The sequence below is a fragment of the Sciurus vulgaris genome (genome assembly GCF_902686455.1).
Source record: "Sciurus vulgaris genome assembly, chromosome: 15".
In the NCBI taxonomy this organism is placed as follows: domain Eukaryota; kingdom Metazoa; phylum Chordata; class Mammalia; order Rodentia; family Sciuridae; genus Sciurus; species Sciurus vulgaris.
This window is the reverse complement of record NC_136476.1, coordinates 55,595,986-55,614,342: the sequence shown is the minus strand read 5'-3', so window position 1 is coordinate 55,614,342 and position 18,357 is coordinate 55,595,986. Positions and strand designations below refer to the sequence as shown.

The following is an 18,357-nucleotide window of genomic DNA, read 5'->3' as shown; positions in this document are numbered from 1 at the left end:
CAGTATGCAGGTTCCTTCAAACCCTGAACACAGAACTATCATGTGACCCTGCCATCCCTCTGCTGGTGACACATCTAAAGGAAAGGAATTCAGGGATGGGGGTGTAGCGCTCATGGTGGAGCGCTTGCCTGGCACGCATGAGGCCCTGGGTTCCATCCCCGGTACCAAAAATATAAGTAAACAAAGGAATTCAGAGTGTATCGCAGAGACATCTGCAATCCCATGTACCGCTATTCAAAATGGCCAAGATAGGGGGCCATTTTGGTGCATGATGTCCAGGTGTCCACTGGCAGATGAATGGACAAAGAAAACATGGTACATGTACACAGTGGAGTATCAGCAGCCATGGAAAAGACTGAAATCCTGCCACGGGCAGCAACGTGGATGAGCCTGGAGAACGTGATGTCAGAAGTCAGGTCCAGGAAGAGCAAGGCTGCATGCCCTCATCCACGTGTGAAAGTGAAGGCAGGTGACCTTATAGAAGCTCAGGGTCTAAGGAGCAGAGGGCATAGAGAGATACAGGTGAATGGGTGCAGAACTACAGTTTCACAGGAAGGATCGGACCTGGCATTATGTAGCACAGAGGGTGACTGCAGTTAACAATGATTTGTTGTATATTTCAGAACAGCCAGAAGAGAGAATTTTGAATGTTCCTAACATAAAAGATAAATGTTCCATAGACATTTGATAAATGTTCGAGGGGATTGATATGCTAACTATCCTGATTTGATCATTACAGATTGTATACCTGTATGGAAATATTCCACTGTGTTCCACACATATTTACAATCATTATGTGTCAATTGAAGAGTATAAAAAAGAGTATACATTGCTGGTGGGACTGCAAATTAGTGCAGCCACTCTGGAAAGCAGTGTGGAGATTCCTCAGAAAACTTGGAATGGACCCACCATTTGACCCAGCTATCCCACTCCTCGGCCTGTACCCAAAGGACTTAAAATCAGCATACTACAGAGATACAGCCACATCAATGTTCATAGCTGCTCAATTCACAATAGCCAAACTGTGGAACCAAACTAGATGCCCTTCAATTGATGAATGGATAAAGAAACTGTGATATATATATATATATATATATATATATATATATATATACACACACACACACACACACACACATATATATATATGTGATGTGTATATATATATATATATATATAGATACACAATGGAATATTACTCAGGTATAAAGAATAATAAAATTATGGCATTTGCAGGCAAATGGATGAAATTGGAGAATATCATGTTAAGTGAGATAAGCCAATCTCAAAAATCCAAAAGACGAATGATCTCACTGATAAGCGGATGATGACACATAATGGGGGGTGGGAGGGGGGCAAGAATGGAGGAAGGAGGGACTGTGTTTATAGAGTGAAAAGAGAGGTGGGAGGGGTGGGGGGAAGGAAAAAATAACGGAATGAATCAAACATCATTACTCTATGTAAATGTATGAATATGCAAATGATATGCTGTTACTCCATGTACAAACAGAAACAACATGTATCCCATTTGTTTACAATAAAATAAATTTTTTAAAAAGTGAAAATAAATAAATAAATACCTAGAATTCAACTAGTAATGAAAGAAAAAGTTTAGATGAAACGCTACCTGATCTATGAAATTGGGATCTATTGTAAATAGTTACCCAGCGGTATTGAGGGCTAAGGCAGTTGGTATTCACTGACTGGGGGTCATGGTGTAAATGGGTCTAGCCATTCTGAGGATTCATTTTGCAATGTATACCAAGAATCTTTAAGATGCCACAATTCCATTTCCAGGAATTCTACTTCTAAGAAACATAAGCTAAGGACATAATCAGAGAAGGGCTTAAAGGTATGAACTTAGAGTACTAAGGGCTCTCTCTTCCTCCCTCCCTCCCTCATATATGTGCATAAAATTTTAAATAAAATATATGCTCATTGCAAAACCTTCAATATCTTTGCAAGTATAGAAAGTAGTAAATGAAAATCTTTTCTCCTTCCAAAATTATGTTTATAACCTACTTCATTTTTTAAGCAAAAAAACGGGATCAGATTAAACTTGGTTTTTCATTTACTAAATAAAGGAAATCATTCATGCCAGTATATACAGGGTCGTCTAATTCTTTTTAATGGCTGACCTTGCCTGGACAGAATCACTGCTGGGCCCGTCTCCTGCGTGGAGGGGCTAAGTCAGGAGTTAGACCGGCATTAGTGACAGTTCTTTCAGGGGAGGTCTACATAGCTCTGTAGGAGTCCAGAGCTGCAGCCTGCCCCCTGACTAAGTTCACAGTCCAGCAGTGCAGTGACAGATCCGCGTGCACTAGGGTCAGCCCAAGTGAGAGGGCCACTGAGTCCATTTCTCGTGTGCTTCCTGGTGAGCCCAGGGTTGCTCCGGGGGACTTGTTGAAGCTACCAGGCAGTGACCAAATGGCACCCCTTACTCTACGAGACCTGCCTAACACAGAGAGTGGCTTGAAAAGGTGCTTATGATACACTGTTAATCAAAAAATTAAAAGACTATAAAACAATACAATACTGAGTTGAAAGAGTGGTCACCTCTGGGTGTTGGGATTGGGAGGCCACTCCACTTTCTTTTTCTTTATGCTTTTCTGAATTTTCCACATAAAATACAACAGAGATATATCACTCAACAGCTGCGTATCTATCCCCAGCGCATAAAGCTGTAGACAGCAACTGACACGCGTGGAAGGGATGAGCCTGCTGCGTTTTCCATTGGGGGAGACCAAATGCTGTCCCAAAGAGTGGAAGGCCATTTAGAAGGGGAACTGTCCATGGAATCAGCGTCAAGTGACGATATACAAGGTCTGTTGGGGGATAGAGCAAAATGCACAAATCTTTCATTGAAGTTAAAGAAATTGAATATAAAGCCGTTGGGGTCAGGCTGCATATGGACATGTATCTACATACATCCAGAACATAGTTATCTGTCCTCCTATCTTCCTCTCCAGCACCTCAGCAGGGATGGTCTCCTGGGGTTGGAGGGTCTCCCACAATCCTTCTGCTTCTGTGGGTGCTAACAGTGCTCGCTCTGCAGTAATGGGATAAACCCAGGATAAGCAGCCTCCGTCGACTGTGTGTCCCTATGTGCTAGGCACTCTCCTCTATTTGTATTATCTAATTTAATCTTTATAAGAATCTTACACTAAGATTTAACTTTATAAGAATCTTACATAACTAGGGTTGCACTAGCCCCTTTTTAAAATGAAGAACTGAAAACCAGGACAGGTCTGAAGACTTGCCCGGAAGGAGGTGAGGTTGGAGCCAGCGCCCCTGCAATCCCCCGCCTCCCTTCCCCAGCTCCCAGAGTTCCCTGGCCTTCCAGGCAGCTGTTGACTCGTTGCCAACCCTGAGTCTAGTCCAGCACCTGGTAAACAGAGTCTGAGAAGATGTTTATTAATCCCATGGAAACCTTCCTCGGGAAGCTGAGGCCCAGGGAGGGGCAGTGACCAGGGAATGCCACACAGCCCCTGACCAGTTCAGGTTCCTCTCAGCAGGTTCAGTGGGCAGGGTGCTGACCACCTTGTGGGTAGCAGAAAGGATGCTTGGTACACAGGAGGGTTGGGAGAGGAGGAAGAGGTGGGTACAGTGTGCCTTTGTGTGTGTGTGTGTGTGTGTGTGTGTGTGTAGGTGTCTGTGTATGTATCCGTGTGTGTACGTCCATGTTGCATGTATCTGTGTGTCTGTATGAGTGTGTCCACATGTGTGTATGTGTGTCTGTCTGAGTGTTCCATGTGTGTATGTGTCTCTGTGTGTCCGTGTGTGTCTGTAAGTCTGTGCACGTAGGCATCCATGGGATGACTGGCAACCCAGCACCCTGTGTTAGGGGTTCCTCTTCGTGAATCCCGTGAGTCTGCAGAATCCCACCTCAGACCCTGAAGTGGTTGCCAGATTGGAAAAACCGACTGTCACATGAGCAGGATCTTTGCAAGGAAGTTAAACACCGCAATTGCCAAAAATTAGATCATACAAACTTACAATTAAGTTATATTAAACACAAAAGTACTAAAGGCCCCAATTCATCTCTTCCTAATTATTTCGCTACCTTTCACTCTCCTGTGTATGTGAGAGGAGAGCCGCATGTGTCAGGGTGCATGACTGCTCATCTCTGTCTCCACACTCAGGGACATCATGCAGTGTGACATCAGCCATGTGGGAGTGTTACACTGCGAGAACCCGCAATCTCCACCAACTGGGGCTGGGATTATTGTTTTGTAGATTGTCTATAAAGTAATGGAGAAATGCTAACAAGGCCGATTTTAAAACATACTATGTATGTAGCCTTGACACTGTGAATAGCAAAACAGAGATGTCTATTTTTTTTTCTTTTTTTGAGGAATATTCTCCCAGGACTCAAAAACTCTTATCCCACTCAGCAAAGAAGTAGCTCCTGGCAACCAATAGACAAATGAGATTCTGACCAATGTCTTCCGTGGTTCACTCTTGTCTTACTCATTAATGTAAATAGAAATGTCAACCAACAGTCATGTCGAAAGCAGGCTCATGGATCAGCTGTAATCATAGGTTGGCTACAGGCACCAGGGCACAGCAAAAATCAATTAAAGCATTCTGCACAAATTAATCAGCTATAGGGAATATGTAATAAAGAGCACAGCATATTGTATTATGATGTGTAAATTGTGTGATATGTCTGCTATATAAAAATGATTTATAATAAAGTTTTGTGTAAGTATGCCACCTTCCTTTCAGGGGGTCAGATATGACATGCTTCCTAGCTCACACTGGCAGATGTGATCCTGAACTTGGGTATGGCCTAGAACAACTGAGATGTTCAAAATTGGAGGGTGGGGTAAACAGTAACAATGATCAGGAGAAAGCTAAGTTTAGAGCAAGGACACAGAGGAAGCTAGTACGCCAGCCCTCTCTCCTCCATATTATACAAGTCCCTGCTCTGTAAAACGAACAGATTGGGCTAGGTAGGTGTTTCTAAATTTTTTGACTACCCGTCACATTTGTATGTGTTACACACAACACACAATTGCAGTGATGGCCCGGTTCAGGTGTGTGTGTGTGTGTGTGCATGTAAAATAAATTCTCATAAAACAATGCCCTTACTATGCTTGGTGCTCTCTGGTATTCCTAATTTGATTCACACATTTCTGGTCTGACCATTTCATTTTGCAAAACGCTGGTCATAACCACTAAATTAACTTGACAGCCCACTATTGGCTGCAGCCAGCTGTTTGAAAAAAAAAAAAAAAAAAAAAAAAACTCGAGGATCAGATGACTGCCAGGGGCCCATCAGTCCCTGAAGGCCTCTGCTCCGTGACACATTCAGCAAGCATGTGTCTCTGAGTTGCAGGTCTACAAACTCCAGAACTTGCTTAGAGGTGTAGATAGCAATGAGGTCATTTGGAAAGGTCAGCTCGGCCTTATCTTCTCTCTCTGGAACGCGGGCCATGGCCTCCTGGCTCATTCCCTCAGCCAGACACTCCCTCTCCTTCCCCTCAGGGGTCGAAGGGTCGCTGTCCCGCCAGCCCCTCTCCAGCATCAGTACTTCTGCCTCCGGTTACATGTGCGTTTCTCATTCTAAACTCTCATCTTTAGGTCATGGGATTTTCAAAAACTAGAAGCATGTTTTATTCAAAATTGAACATGAACCACCCCCACCCACCCCTACCTCGGCTTCTGACTTGAGTCAAGGTACATTGCAAATCCAAACAAGTGCTTACTGACCTGACCTAGGGAAAGGAGGGAGGGAAGGCGGAAAGAGAGGCGGAGGGAGAGGGAGAAGGCTGTCCTGCCTGCAGGTGACCAAGCTGCACCCTGTCCCCCACCATGTAAAGCACCCCCATCCACTCCTGCTCACAATCCAACCCCATGTCAAGTTTGGCTGCCTCCTGCCCACCCCCAGCCCCCATGGGAGAGCTAGGAAGCTCCATCTGGACACTTCTGACCTCCGAAGGCCAACTTCCTCTTTCGAATCCTTGGGGCCCCGTGGGGAAAGGGCTGGCTTTGGAGGTAGGCAGACTGAGGGCAAGTCCCACCACACAGCTGCCGTGGGACCCCGGGCGAGCCACGCCCCTCCCTAGGCCTCGCTCTTCTCTTCCTGGAAAGGTCCACTGCCTCCCTTCAAGGTGCTGGGAGGATCAGGTCCAAGGAGAATTGAGTGCCCCTTTGTGCCCTGGACAGGAAGAGTGACGTTTCTCTCCCCGTGTCCCTCACTGCTCGTGGGCAGCTCTGACCAATAAAAAGTGTTTCTCCCTCTGCAAAGCTGAAAGGAGACGCCACTAGTTATGCTTCTGCCTCTGCAGACCCTGGCTGCTCCTGTGTCCCCCGAGGGCCTGCGGGCCCTTCTCCAGGCTGAGCAACCTCTGCCCTTCCTCACATCTGCCTTCCGGTCCCTCCCCAGCCTCCTCCAGTGGGTGTCATGGTCAGCAGGGCTGGGAGCGTCAGGGGCTCCTGCTCTTGGGCCCTGGCCACGCTGTGGATTGCAGTCCCCCACCTGGTTAACCAGTAGCCAAAGCCACGGCCCACGCCTGCCCCCATGACCAATCTTACATTTCCATGCTGCTGGAAAGGTGGCCCCATACCTTTGCCCAGAATGGCCCAGATCCCTGCCTCCATCCGCTGGCCTCTTCTGATCCTCTGACAAAGAGGCCAGGCCAGGAAAATGGATCTTAACTCTGTTATTGAATGCAGTGGCTCATTAGGCTCAGAGGACCCACGAGTTTTGCTTGGTCACTGGTGAATTGAGAGTGACACACTGTCACAGCAACCAGTCCACTGTTTGAGGGTCTGTGTCCCTCACTGGATGAGGAGCTCCTTGAGGGTTGGCACCCTTCTCCTTCATCTCCAGGAGCGCAGCTTGGGCCCAGCCCCTGGGCACAGTAGAGGCTCACTGCTATTTCCTAAACAGAGGGCATGCTAACATCCCTTGAGATCCAAGCCAAGGTCTACGAGTGGTACGCTTATTAACTAATCTCATCCTCACAACAGCCCTGTGAGAAAGGCACTATTCATCACCCCATTTCACAGATGAAGAAACTGAGGCACCAAAAGAAAAGAACCTTGTCCAAGTTAGCAAGCCAGGGAGCCAGGCTCTGAGCTCTGACAACCTGAACCATCATCTAACTTCCGACCATCGAATTCCACGACTCTCCCCTTTCTAGCTCCTGTGGACAGAGTAGTCCGAGCTCCCTCAGAACGAAGCCAAGAGAACAGCACAACGGGTAAGAGTTCGAACTCATGCACCAGGTCACCTGGACACAGCCGCAAGAATCCACAGGAGGAAGCAAACCTTTTCCAAAACTGAAATCCCCGACGCAACGACAGTGAAAAGTTTAAGTTTTTCAAATGAAACAAATGAAGCCCACAAATACCACAGAACCCAGACTATTTCTGTTTTCTTCTCAGTTCCTTCCTCCCCTTCAGGTCTGCCTCTTGGTCTCCCAGATCGTAGTGTGACTCTGCCTGTCGCTCTGTCTGTCGGTTTGTCCCTACGTGTGCCATTTCCTCTGACTCTGAGCATCAAGGAAGACACTGCAGAGTGGCACACACGCTCGTGTCTACTCCATCTTCTTCTGGGGCCTCTCCTCCTCTCCCTGGGTCCGGGTCTCTGTTCTCTTCTCCTTGCTGTGACCTGGTCATCCATGTTCAGTTTACTATACATCTGGGCTTGGTTGGCTCCGGGCTGGTGCCCTTCCTCTTGACGACATGCATGGGGTGTTTGCATGCGAGTTTAAAAGCTCAGGTGATGCTGCCATGAAAAAAATAAGGGTGCTCGAGAAAGACAAAAATCCATTTTTCTATCATTCTTCTTCTCCTTCTTCTTCTTCATCGAACCTGGAGGCGCAGGCGGGTGGGACTTGACCACCTCAGAGCTACACCCCAGTCCTTATTAGCATTTTATTTCAAGACAGGGTCCTGCTAAGTTGCCCAGGCTGGCCTTGAACTTGAGCTCCTCCTGCCTCAGCCTCCCGAGTCACTGAGATTACAGGCGAGTGCCACCTGGCACTCCTCCCTACCATCCTTAATTATAAAATAAAGCAACACTCATTTTCATTTCTTTTCACCCACTAGACATAGTAGTAACAGCTATTGCTTGTTGAATGCTCGCCACGTGCCACATAAGGGGCTGAGGTCCTTCCGGTTATTATCCCACCGAGTCCTTCCACAGCCTAGGCAGCATGTATCCCCACTGCACAGATGAGAAAACTGGGGCTTTGAGGAGGTAAAAAAAGAAAGCCCCAAATCACTCAGCTACTGAGTGACGAGCTGGAACCTTAACCCTTGTGATAGTTCTTAGACAGGAAACATTCAGCACTAAAGTACATGAAGATGCTGATCATGGTTTCATGTCTGGGCTCCTCAGTGAGCCCCTCCTCTTAACTGGTAGACAAATCTGAGCAACACACTCAGGCCTGAGGCTGCCATGCAAGAAGGGACCTGACCAGATGGACCATGTCCAGAGAGATGACCATGATGAGGAGGAGGTCCTGGGAGGCAGGGATGGAGGCTCTTGGGGGCTGGTGTTGACTTCACAGGACGGTCAAGGGCCCAGAGGGCACAACTGGAGAGGTCTCTGGGTTTGGATCGCAGGGCGATTTCCTGTATCCTGGGTGTCTTTCTAGGTGTCCCATGTGTACCTCAGTCCAGTCTGTCCCACCCAAATACTCCCACCAGCCTCTCCTCCTCTGGAGTCCTCGCCTCATGAGGGCAACGCTATACACCCATCCGTCCAAATCAGAGGCCCAAATCACTGCCTCTCCTTCCCTGCCAAATCCAGTCACATCTGTCCATGCCCAAAGCCACCACCTTAGTCCTGGCCACCGTCATCTTCACTGAGACTATCACAGTAGCCTTCTGCCCCACCTGCTACCTCCAACCTCTTCTCCACCTGGATCTGAGGGACCTTTCTAAAACCCGCAGCCTCTCCCTTCTCTCCAGCCACAGAGCCCCGCTGGGCAGAACAGGAGCAAAGAACAGGTCCCCTCAGACTCTCCAGCTCCACATCCCCACCCACCTCCAGCTGACACTTAGCCCTCTCCGTCCACCTGTCCTTCAAGCATTCCCCACCCCCACCATCTGCTATCCTCCTGCCGCTGCTCCCAGGCTCCCTCCCTCCTTTTCTGTGCCTGGGACCACAGGTGTCTCCTTTTTTAAGTGTCTTCAAACCTGACTGGGTTTTCCTGGCTCCTTCTTTCTCTTTTGTCTTCTACAGAATGAAATGTCCCTAATGTTCTAAACAGGCACTATGGCACCGGGAGGTGATGGTCCTACTTTTATTGTTGTTATATCTTAGAGTTCTTGGATCTCAAAGATTTCCATGTTAGAGTAAGAATTCTTGATTCCCGCCATCTGGGCAGGACTTCACAGATGTCAGCCTTTCCCACGTGATCTTCGCAAGCCGTGGGCTAACCTCACTCCTGTTAGAGCAGCTCACAGAGAGACAGGCCAGGATGAGGAGAAAAGGGAACTCTCACACACGGCGGGTGGGAATGTGAATCAGCACGGCCATGTGGAAACAATAGGAAGATCCCTCAAAAAAACACAATTAGAATGACCCCGGGATCCAACAACCCCATTACTTACTGGGTATATATATATTCAAAAGAAATGAAATTGCTAACATCAAAAAGATACCAGCAGGTTGAGACAGGAGGATCAGAAGTTCAAAGCCAGCCTCAGCAAAAGCAAGGCACTAAGCAACTCAGCGGGACCCTGTCTCTAAATAAAATACAAAATAGGGCTGGGGATGTGGCTCAGTGGTTGAGTGCCCCTGAGTTCAATCCCCAGTACAAAAAAAAAAAAAAAAATACCAGCAAGCCAAAATATATTGCAACACTATTCACAAAAGTCAAGATAGGGAATCAAGCTAAATATCCAACAGCAGGTGAAAAGGCAAAGAAAATGTATATCAACACACTGCGGACAGAGAATGGGGAAATCCTATCATGTAAGACAACACAGAAGAACCTGGAGGATGCTATGTTAAGTGAAAGAAACCAGACACTTAGAGGCAAACACTCATTATCTCATTCATATGTGCAATCCAAAAAGGCTGATCTCATACAAGTAAAGGGTAGAAAATGTCTATCAGAGCCGGGAGAGGGGAGGGGCATGGGGACAGGGAAAGGCTGGTCAACGGGCACCATGTTACAGGGGCTATTCCCCCTGATTGATAGATGAAGAAACTGAGGTCAGGAATTGCAGAGTTGGGATCTGAACCTAGGATCCTCTAAGTCCACCTCTGGGCTCTGTTCACCCACTGTGGCTCTGAAGTAAAGATGAAAGGAACCGACCCAGGAACCTCTCCCGGTTCTCTCCTCCATGCCAGCCCACCTGTGCATTACCTAAACCATGCTTCCTCCCAGTTTCCATCCATCAACATAGAAGAGGACAGGTGCCTGGGACATGCAGTTGTCTCAGTCCAGCCTCATTCCCTGGTGCTCACCTTGCGTTTGCAGTGAGCATCTGGCTGGGAACAGGCCACCTGAAGCCCAGGTGGGCAATGTGCTGGTGGATGGAATGTCTCAGGGTTGTTCCTGGGGCTCCTTGGGGCTCCTGGTTATGACTGCTTCCTCCAGGCTGGTGTTCTGTCCAATTCTCTTCCCAGCACCCAACAGACAAATATCCAGTCAAACATTTACCTGAGAGATGAGAGCAGGTGAGCAACCCTTTCCCTGGTTTCACAACACCACTGGCTATTCTTCTGCCCTTCCTCCCCTGCCCATGTTGCAAAAGCAGGAACTTCTCTCCTTGTCACTCCCCTTACTGCTGTCCTGTTCAGCCCCCACCACCCTGCCGTCCAGCAACCCCACACTGCCTTCCAGCCCCCTACGTTATCAAAGCTTTGCCCCACATCTGTGTCCCCTTTGACTAGCTGTAAAAATTATTATAGGCAATAAAGTAGGACTCTGCCTCAAAGCAGTAAACTAGTCCCACTGACTTGCTGGTTCCCTTTGGAAACGAGGCAGCCCACTTGCTGGGAGAAGGGGCTGGAGACAAGTTCAGAACAGAACCCCACCTGCATGGCAGAGCCAACTGTCTGTCTGCAGCTCTTCCTGCTCCCTGTGCAGAAAATAAGGCAGTTTCTGGGTGGGATCTTCCCAGGCAGGACCATACTAGGGAGCTAATGCAGGACGGGGTTTCACCCACCGGCCAGGAGCGGAAGTGATGCATGCCACTTCTGCACCAATGTGGTTAAGGAGCAAGGCTGTCTGTTTCCTTCTTCCCCATCTGCTGATTGGACTCCAAGGCTCTACGGGAAGTGAAATCACAAGATTTAAGGAGTCCGGGTCCTTGATTTACCATGCAGAGAAAATTTCCCCCTATAGACTGTCCCCCAATAGACTAGTCCATGAGCAAGAAATAAAGTTTTCTTGTAATATTCTAACCATGTGTGGGGCTTATTTGTTACAGTAGCTCATGTGGCTGTCTAATGTGGCACAGACTGGGGGCTTGTCCATCTCATGTTAAGGAAAAGGTCCTTTCTGTTAAGGAAAAGTTCTCATTTTAATTGAAATACCTCTTTAATGATCCTATGTCCAAATATGGCATGACCTTAGAACATGTTCTAAAGTACTGAGAGTGAAAACTTTAGTGTATGAATTTGGGGCTGTCACAATTCAGACCATAACACCCCAATCTGATCAGCTGCAATGGAGCAGGAGAGGGGCCACAGAAGCAGTGAACAGGCACCACAACTGACAAAGCCTGGCCATTTGTGTCACCCACCTGCTTCCTTTACCCCTGCCTCTACCCATCCTGATCACAGCACCATTTTTGTTCATTGAGTCCCCTCTTGACACAGTATCTGCCTGGAAGTGTCTTCTTTTTTTTTTTTTTTTTTTTTTTTGGGGGGGGGGGTGCTGGGGATCGAACCCAGGGCCTTGTGCTTACAAGGCAAGCACTCTACCAACTGAGCTATCTCCCCAGCCCTGGAAGTGTCTTCTGATCACTACAGTGTAGTCTGGGCTTAGTCTACTCACCTCTTGTGTCATGGATGTAGGGCTTCTGTATATTTTTACTTAGCACACACTTATGGAGATAAGTCTGGTGCAGTGTGGTTCAGAGTGTGGACTTGGGAACTGACTCCACAATTTATTAATTGTGCAACTATAGGCAAGCTACATTGTCAACCTTTTGGAGCCTCTGTTTTAACTGGGATGAGTTACACCTACCTCATGGGCATGTGTCACTGTGAACAAAATACCTGACATAAAAAACTTAAAGGAGGAAAAGTTTATTTGGGTTCACAGTTTGAAAGGTTTCAGTCTGCAGCTGGCTGACTCCTTTTGCTCTGGGCCTGAGGTGAAGCAGAACATCATGGAGGAAGAGCATGGCGGAGGAAAGCGGCTCAGCTCATGGCAGCCAGGAGAGAAGGTAAACCCTTCCAGGTCAAGACCCCAGCGACCTCCTTACTCCAACTAACTTCCACCTCCTAGTAGTTTATTCAGTTATAAATAGGTTAGTCCACCAAATTATGAAGTCAGAGCCTCACAATCCAATCACTGTCTAAAAGCCCCACCTCTGAACCTTCTGTATTGGGGACCATGCTTTCAACATATGAACTTTTGGGGGACATTCCAAATCCAGACCATAACATGTGAAGTTGCGATGAGCTAAGACACGAAATTCTCAGCAGAGTGCTTGACACATGGTAAGCACTCCAAGAGCATTAACTATTCTTGGGGACCTACTATGTGCCAGGCACCAGCTGGGATGCTGAGTGCACAATCACATCCCACCTGATATTGTCCAAGTCCCAGCTCCCCTGACAGATCCTGTGGCTTGGAAGCCACAACCCGATATGAGTTGGCACATCTGGGACACCAGAAAGGCTCTGCAAATGTTTCTTCTCAAAATGAACAGGAGGCAAGAAAGACGTGAAGGAGACATACGAAGACTGAGCGCAGCAGAGCTCCTCCTGGGTGCCACCAGCAAAGCCCTGCAAACGTACTTCCTCTAGCCCAGGCCCTCGGCTTCCCCCAGAGAGGCCGATCTTGGTGCCTCTCTGTTATGTTGCCCAGATGAAAAAATCCAAAGCTCTTCTCCTTCCAGGCACAGGGAGATGCTATCTCTTCCCAGAGCGCCCACCTGCCGGTGCTTCCTGCCTCTGTCACCCAGGCTGAGATGAATATTTTCAATTCTTGGGTGATCAAGGTGGTTTTCCTCTCTGTGCTACAATTCCTCTTTACACCATTAACAAAGAGTCATTATTGATGGTCACAAACTTCCCCGGGAGGTTGGGAAGGCAGCCACTTTAAAATGGAGAGAAGCTAAGACATTTATTCTTAGAAGCTTACATTCAAGCGTCAAGGAAATTTTGTCCATAGTAATAAGGACCCAGACCTGAAGCTCAACACATGGAACCTGGTAACTCTGTGTGGGGAATTGCCCTTCTCCCAGGCTTTGGCATTTCAGCGTTGAATCCAAACAATTCGATCTGTATCTCCAGAACATTTCAACATCTAATTTCTCTTCCCCATGAAAACCTATGAAGTCTCTTGAATCATGCTTGTTCTAGCCAATGTTTATTGATTCTGTTTTTGGATTTGGGGCATTTGAAGACTGATTTCACCGGTCTTGGTGATAAAGGACAATGAGTAGAACAGAGCCTTACAGCACTCCACTAGAGACCTCTTCCTAGGAGCTGTGCAAGAGTGCCACCCACTGGCAGAGATGTCAAACTACACCAAAAACCAGTTTAGGAAGGTAGTATTTTTGACCCCTGTATTTAGCAAGTCTCAGAATTTAGGCGATGTCACAGAAGGAAAGTCAACAGCCCCTCATGAAGACTGTGCTTGTCTCCCGTGTGTTGGGTGCTTATCATCAGGACAGCCTCTATTTATCCTGTTTGGAGAGGGCTCTTATAAATTCAGAAACAAAGCAACCAGATGCTTGGAAGACCCAGGGCAGTTTCTTCACTAACGCCTGTGGCTGTCAGGGGTGGGACTGTCTGAGAAGTGACGGGTCTAGATGTCACAGGTGGGGTGTGACATCACAGCTGGGACTCAAAACGTCCTCGCCTAATCCAATGCTCTTCCGGCATAACTTTTACAACCAGAAAAATAAATGTTAGAAACAACCATCAAACAGAATAAAACTAATTTATATTTCCATTCCATTTCTTCTCTGTTCACAGACAAGGTTGGCTTCTACCTCCTGGTAAAATAAAGCCAAGCCGCCTAGTGGTCTTTGTGATCTGACCCCAGTTTGTCTTTCCAGATGATTCTAGAGAAGCCTCAGCTCTGAACTCTGCAGGGAAACTGGGGCTAACCTCTCAGGGCCCATCCACCTTCTCTCTCCTTACTCACCGATTTGTAGAAGTACCTATGCACCGAGAACCACGCCAGTTCCTAAGGGTAGACGCTCTGGGGTCACGCCTGTTCCTTCTTCCCAGGTCAGCCAACGGCCTGGCTTACGCAGTGTCCTCTCCGGGGAGAGTTTTAGTGTTGTGCAGTCTCACCCAGGTGGAATGCGGAGAACAGGGAAGAAATGACTGGACCAGAAAGCTGGTTGTGACAAATTACTGTGATGGGGCTACATGGGGACAGATGGGCAGAAGATCAGGTCCTGCGAAGTTCACTTCTAGCACACCAGGAACAGGATCCATTTAACGGAAGGCCCACCATGTGAGGAAAAAGAGCTCGGGGTTGGGACTCCCAGAAACCGAGGTCCTCGCCCCCCATGCCTAAGGGCTGTGTGGAGTTAAGATAATGAAACTCGTGTCGCACTTTGCTTTTGTGGTGGTGTTTGGGAGTGGGGTCTTTAAGAGGCAATGAGGTCATTAAGTGGGCTTCATATGTGTGGGTTTTCACTCTCACAGGGCTGGATTTGTTACTGTTGTTATAAAGCAAGGCCCCCTCGTGTTTTGCATCTCTCACACACACTCCCTTGCATTTCCACTTCCTGCCATGCATTGAAGCAACACAAGACCCTCTGCAGAAGCTAAGAAGATGTTGGCACCATGCTCTTGGACTTCCCAGCCACCAGAGTCATGAACCAAAATAAACTTCATTTCTCTATAAGTTACCTAGCCTCAGGTATTCTGCTACAGCTACAGAAAACTCAGACAGAAAACTTGAGCAAGTCCATTTCTATTCCATGCTGCAGTTGTCCCCTTGGGTTAGTGAGGATGTCAGCAGGTGACCTTGAAGATCCTTCAACCTACCTGAGCCAGCTCAGGTGTCATCTCTGAAATCTCTGACTCCCCTTTGCCAACTCTGTTGCTGCAGAAAGACTCATACCTCTTTGCATTTTGTGATTTATCTGTGTATTTCTGTTCTCTCTTCTTGACCAAGAACTGTTTATTCCAATACTTTGACTCCTAATAATTAGGAAACGTTGGCGGATGGATGTCTGAGGAACTGCCATTCCTGTATATGTAATTCTGGAATTGGCCACAAGGTGGCGCTTTGCCACAGACGACCACAGTCGACACTACATTTTGGTTGAAGCTCTAGGAAGATGCTGAAATGGGAAGCAGGAAGACCTTTCTGCAAAGGCTCATCCTCTCTGGCCCCTTCCCCTCCTCCTGTAAAATGGCAGTATATCAGACATCAATACAGGCTGAGCCACTGTGGCCAAATTGGGGTTGCACCATTTCCAAGCTTCCAAGCAGGTGGGGCCAGGCTGGGGACCTGCCTTCACTGACCCTTCTGGCCTGGCCCCCACACCTGCCCACTCCCTGGGCCACTGCAGCTGTGTGGCTTTCCCCTCCCTCCTGACTGCACTGTGTTCTCTCTGAACTTCATGGCTTCCCACACACTGCCCTTTCTCCACCCTCCTTCCAGGCCAACACCTTTTGGCTCTTTGAGATTCAGTTTAGGAATCTCCTGCAGAAAGCCTTCCTTGACATTCCTGCCCCCATACATTTTTTTTTTTTTTTTTTTTGTACCAGGGATTGAACCCAGGGTGCTTTACCACTGGGCCACATTCCCAGCCCTTTTTTATATTTTATTTAGAGAGAAGGTCTCACTAGGTTGCTTGGGGCCTGGCTAAGTCGCTGAGTCTGGCTTTGAACTTGCAATCCTCCTGAGCTGCTGGGGTTAGAGGTGTGCTGTCACGTTCCCCCCACCCCCACCCCCATACTTTTCTGTAGCAACACTGACTGCACTGACATTGCTTCCTTGCCACTGGCTGGAGCACAGAGCAGGGCTTACTCATCTACACCCCCAGGGCCTAGCACAGGCCTTGCATGTTGGGCTGGGCCTCAAAAAGCTGCAATATGAACAGAGACCTGCTCTCCTTCCCACTGTGGGAGACACTGGGAGAATAAGGAAATCAAAAACAAAAACTTCTAATGTTTTCCCTGGCGGGGGAAGGCATTCAATGTTCCTTAACACAACAGGGCACATTATTACCTAGAAAGGAGGGCTAGAGGTGGGTTCCTCTGAAGAGGGCAAATGGGGACCATTGGGAACCAGGCTCTCCTCTAAGAAAATGGATCCCCTTTTGGCAGAATGACTTCTCTTTCAATTATTTGTGAAAAAGCTGGTTGAAGCTATCTTACTGTCTGTAGGAAGGGAAAGTTCCAGGGGCTTCCACGGGGCCCTGCCTCTCAAAATGGCCCTGTGTGTCAAAGTCACACTGAGAATCTGCTGGTTGCCAGGTCTCACTCAGGAGTTGGGGAAGTAGTTACAGGGTGGGTCACTGGGATTTGAACTCAGTCCCTGGGTGCCATCGGGCCCAACTTTGTGGCTCCCTGTAGTAGACCTTCAGTGGCCCCTTTGGAAAGAGCTTACGGGATGATAGACAGAATACATTTGTACATATTCTGTCTTTAAGGGGATCTGGATTCCTTTTCATACAAGGGTCTAGTTTAAAGATCTTAAAAACAGATGAGAGGTCCTGGCTTTCCACTGCGGTGACTCCAGTTGACTTTTGGACACCAGATATGGAGTTTCTCCTGTTACATGGAACAGGTAACTCTTCAATAGGATGCTGCTCTATGTCATTCTTAAGGATATGGTGATGACTAGTCAATGCCAAAGATCCCAGTGGGTCAAAGCACTGGGACACCCACCTGATCCCACTGCCTAAGTGCCCTGCGGTCTGGGGCACATTTTGCTACCACTCAGTCCCTGGTATCCTGGGGCCCATCATCTGTGGTGGAGGCAGAGAGCCCATCTGAGTGGTGGAACTCTTACCTCGTGTGGCCACCACCAGCTTTTCATGGATACTAGTGCTCCTCTCACCTGTGGATTTCCCAATGTCACAGTGAGGAAATGTCCTCTGGGACGCCTTGGGGAATGTAGTAGGTGGGTAAATGTGCAGGTTGTCCACAATCAATCTGTTCTAACATCTCCTTAAGCCCTGTGATTCCTTCCTCTACAACACACCAAGAAAAGACCTGGCATTTCAATATCATTACATGGAGGCTATCACTGAGTCCTAGCTTTATTCCAGAAGCTAAGTAAACTATAGAGCTACTCGTTGAATTTCTGGTAGGGGCACTTGAAGCCATAAATTTGACTTAATACAGAGTTGCATTCTGTCCTTCTTCCTCTAAGGCCATTAGAATCCATTTGTGCACAGGTTCCTTGGGCTTCTACAGTGGAATGTAGCAAAACCTCACCCTTGTGGCACAGAAACTCTATCTTCTCAGGTCAGGCTTTGTACCTTGTTTTAGACAGCTTTTTATGCTGCTGTGACTAAATGATCTGACCAGCACAATTGTAGAGGAGGAAAGGTTTATTTAGGGGCTCATGGTTTCAGAGGTCTTAGTCCACAGAAGGCCAGCTCCTTTCCTAGGGGCTTGAGATGAAGCAGAACATCATGGTGGAAAAGTGTGGCAGAGGGAAGCAGCTCACAGGGCCATCAGGAAGCAGAGAGAGAGAGAGAGTCCACATGACAGATACAAACATATACCCCCAAAGCCATGCCCTAATCCCACCTCCTTCAGCCACACCCTACTGCTTCAGTTACCACTCAGTTAATCCCTATTAGGGGATTAATCACTGATTGGGTTAAGACCAATCATTTCTCCTCTGAACCTTCTCACATGTGAGGTTTTGGGGGACCCCTCACATCCAAATCATAACATACGTGCCCTACTCAAGCACATCTGAAGACCTTTGAGAGTCTAGCGGCCACAAGAGGTAGGTCTTGAGGAGAAAGGGTACTCCTTGCAAGGCAACTGCCTGGGTGATCTTATTTATTACAAAGTCCTTCGGCAAAGGAGAGTGAATCTTCTCGGACAGGATAGCCACGTTGATTCCAAGGCAAAGGATTCTCAGAACAACTCAAGGGTTTGAGATCCTCAGCTTCATCAGAATCCACCCCGATATCCCCATTCCAAGTCTCAGGCTCTTGCTCCTTCCTAAAGACAGGGAGCAGACATGAGGCGTGGAAAATGTGAGGTTAAGGGCC

At 47.8% G+C, this 18,357-nt stretch overlaps 1 protein-coding gene across 4 annotated transcripts in view; it reads right to left on the bottom strand.

Annotated features, from left to right (window-relative positions):
* The window catches only part of LOC306645223 (stimulated by retinoic acid gene 6 protein-like), a 43,306-nt gene extending 32,160 nt beyond the window's left edge, over positions 1 to 11,146 (bottom strand). For all 4 annotated transcript variants that reach the window (XM_079112698.1, XM_079112699.1, XM_079112701.1 and 1 more), the window contains exons 1-2: positions 11,009 to 11,146; positions 10,436 to 10,631 (exon numbers count right to left, since the gene is read on the bottom strand). In XM_079112698.1, coding sequence (XP_078968824.1) covers positions 10,436 to 10,455 — 20 coding nt within the window. In that variant the 5' untranslated portion in view covers positions 10,456 to 10,631; positions 11,009 to 11,146. The remainder of the gene's footprint in view (positions 1 to 10,435; positions 10,632 to 11,008) is intronic.
* Between the last annotated feature and the right edge of the window lie 7,211 nt (positions 11,147 to 18,357).